Source organism: Mercenaria mercenaria, unplaced genomic scaffold (genome assembly GCF_021730395.1).
Source record: "Mercenaria mercenaria strain notata unplaced genomic scaffold, MADL_Memer_1 contig_3841, whole genome shotgun sequence".
NCBI lineage: Eukaryota > Metazoa > Mollusca > Bivalvia > Venerida > Veneridae > Mercenaria > Mercenaria mercenaria.
The window spans coordinates 11724-14268 of NW_026462020.1; the positions used below are offsets into that span (position 1 = coordinate 11724).

Below are 2545 nucleotides of genomic sequence, written 5' to 3' on the forward strand. Positions count from 1 at the left end.
TTCTAAAATATAGTTTACCTGTATGAAATTCACATTTCATATAAAAAAACAACATTTTTTTCATTGTTTATAGGGCTGTTTCAGTACAATATTAAATTATTTAAAAAGTATTTATTAATAGTTTAAACACCTGTTGTTATTTATGACCAAGGTAGACACTTTATCTCATTTTAATTGTTTTAATAAAGCAAATAAAGATTATTTACAGATTAAAGTATGAGAGAAAGTTGATTTTCATACTTAGGAACTGCAGTAGATATTTACATTTTATTTCAAACTGTAACTCTTCAGCAGATCATCCCAGCAGCCAATATAGACTGCATCATGTTGATGACTGTAGCATATAGATTGTGGGTATGATATACCTCCTATCATTGTCTGACCTTTCTTCAAGTCTCCTGATATATGAAGAATGGTGTCATTCCAGAAGCTACACACCAGGAATGATCCATCATCTAACATCACCATTCCTAATGGTGTACTAAGTTTCACGTGTTTGTATACAGCTGAAACATCACCTTGTAATGTTATACTGACTATACAGTGGCTATCATAGTCACTGATATAGATACGTCTGGAATCCTCACTTACCACAATATATTGTGGGTCATTGAATATGTCATTATACAGAGAGATTGTGTTCTGGACATTACCTTGTGTATCCAGTATCAGTGCACTGTTAGGGTTCTGGCAAACAACATAGAGATGATCTTGGTGATAAAATATACCATAGCATTTACATTTAACTGGAATCTTGTGGACAATTGACAGATTACTGGCTGCTTTCATTATGATTACCTCACTGTTTTCTGGCAGTGTAACAGCAATATGGTCCCTAGGCATTTTAGCAATGTCCCATGGGTAGGAGCCAAGTGTTTTCTCTTCTATCACAGCTTTACTCTGTATATCTACAACTTTAAGCTTGCGTTGATTGTCATCAGCCAACACCAGTTTGTTAGAGGACAACACAGCACATCCTGTAATACGGTATTTATAAATTCTAGGATCAGATTTTGTTCTTACATTTATATCTGATTTTTTGATATAATTTACTTTCTTTCTTGGCATGGCTAGGGTGCTTGATAGGGTGAGGTTACCGAGAATATTTGGTTTGGACAGCACACCTTCTAACTTTTTGTTACGTTCAAAGCTGTATTGCATGTTTGTCTTTTCTAAAGCTTCTTCAGCCTTCTTTATTTCATCTGACTTTAGTTTGGCTTGAGCTTGTTTAATGTTGATGTAAAGTTGCCCATTCTGTTTTGATTGATTGTTAAAACTTAAATTTGACTGTAGTTTGTTAAAATCAGCAGAAACATTTGTGAATGTTTGAAGCACTGTCTTGATGACTTGTTTACCATCAGATTTTTTTCTGTCGGCCTCTTTCTTAAGTTGTCTTTGCAGTTGGTCTAGATGATCATTTATTTCTTTTCGGAATTTGACAATTTGTTTGAAGAGGTTGTCATAGCAAACATCAATTTTCTTATCCCTGATTGTTGCCTTTTTCATTATGAAATCTATTTCTTTCAGCTTTTGATTCAACAGCCACATTGTCCCCTTGTATTCTTCACTGTCCTCTACACCTGCGCAGTTACCAGGTATATAGTCAATCTTACATGTCCTATGATCCATGATCATGCAGTCATGGCAACCAAGTGCCTTGTGTTCTGGACAAAAGAACTTAATAACTTCATCAGTATGTTTAGTGCATTTTTCGGTGCATACTTGAGATGTTGTTGTTGAAGCAGTTTCGTAGAAACCCATGTTATCTTTGTCCAGCAGTTGATGGTGATTAAAAGCATTGGTTCTTTGGTGAAATTCAAGACATCTTTTGCAAAGATATTCCTTGCAGTCTACACAGTAACCATGGGCATCTTCATGTTGACCATCACTGAAACAGGGATCACACTCCTGGTTAAAATCCTCTTCTGAACCTTTTGACACTGAAGATTGGAAATCTGAAAGTTTACGACCTGACACTGCCATTTTTGTTAACAGTTTAGATAAATTTCGTTAATCCGTTGCGCCTGTATATTTAAAGATTGGTATGTTTTAGTTTTTATTTTATGTAAGAAATATTTACACACAAAATCCGGCAGTGTTGAAGTATCATTATCAATGCAATCACTAGTCCGATTTATCGCAGTTATATCAGGTTCATGTCCTTTAGTATTTGTGTGTGTCAAAATCTACTGACCGGGTCAACGTGTTTAGCCAGTGTATTCTTATTGTCATATTTACTCAACTGAAAGTGGTAACGGATTTACTTTGTTGTTGGATTTAACAGTTTATGTTAGCGTAAATACTTACTTTACATTGTTAGGCAGTATAAAAGGACATAGTTCTTTTCCAGAATTTTAGTTTTTTTGCATTTTTTGTATTTTTTTTTTTTGCAAAATGCAACGCCCCCAAGGGGCGCTTAAAAACAAGTAAAGTTTCTTGTTTAACGTGGGTAGTCGACAACTTATTTCCAGCCGAGCCCCCTGCAGGCGTCATATTTACCTCCCAAGCATCTAGTCTAGACCGATACTGTTGGAAAGAGTACCAA

The 2545-nt window shown here is 35.2% G+C and overlaps 1 protein-coding gene across 1 annotated transcript; it reads right to left on the reverse strand.

Moving 5' to 3' along the window:
* Positions 1 to 267: 267 nt before the first annotated feature.
* Positions 268 to 1983, reverse strand: LOC128553454 (uncharacterized). Its single transcript, XM_053534604.1, has one exon. It carries the CDS (start codon positions 1981 to 1983, stop codon positions 268 to 270), a length of 1716 nt encoding a protein of 571 aa, XP_053390579.1.
* Positions 1984 to 2545: the final 562 nt, after the last annotated feature.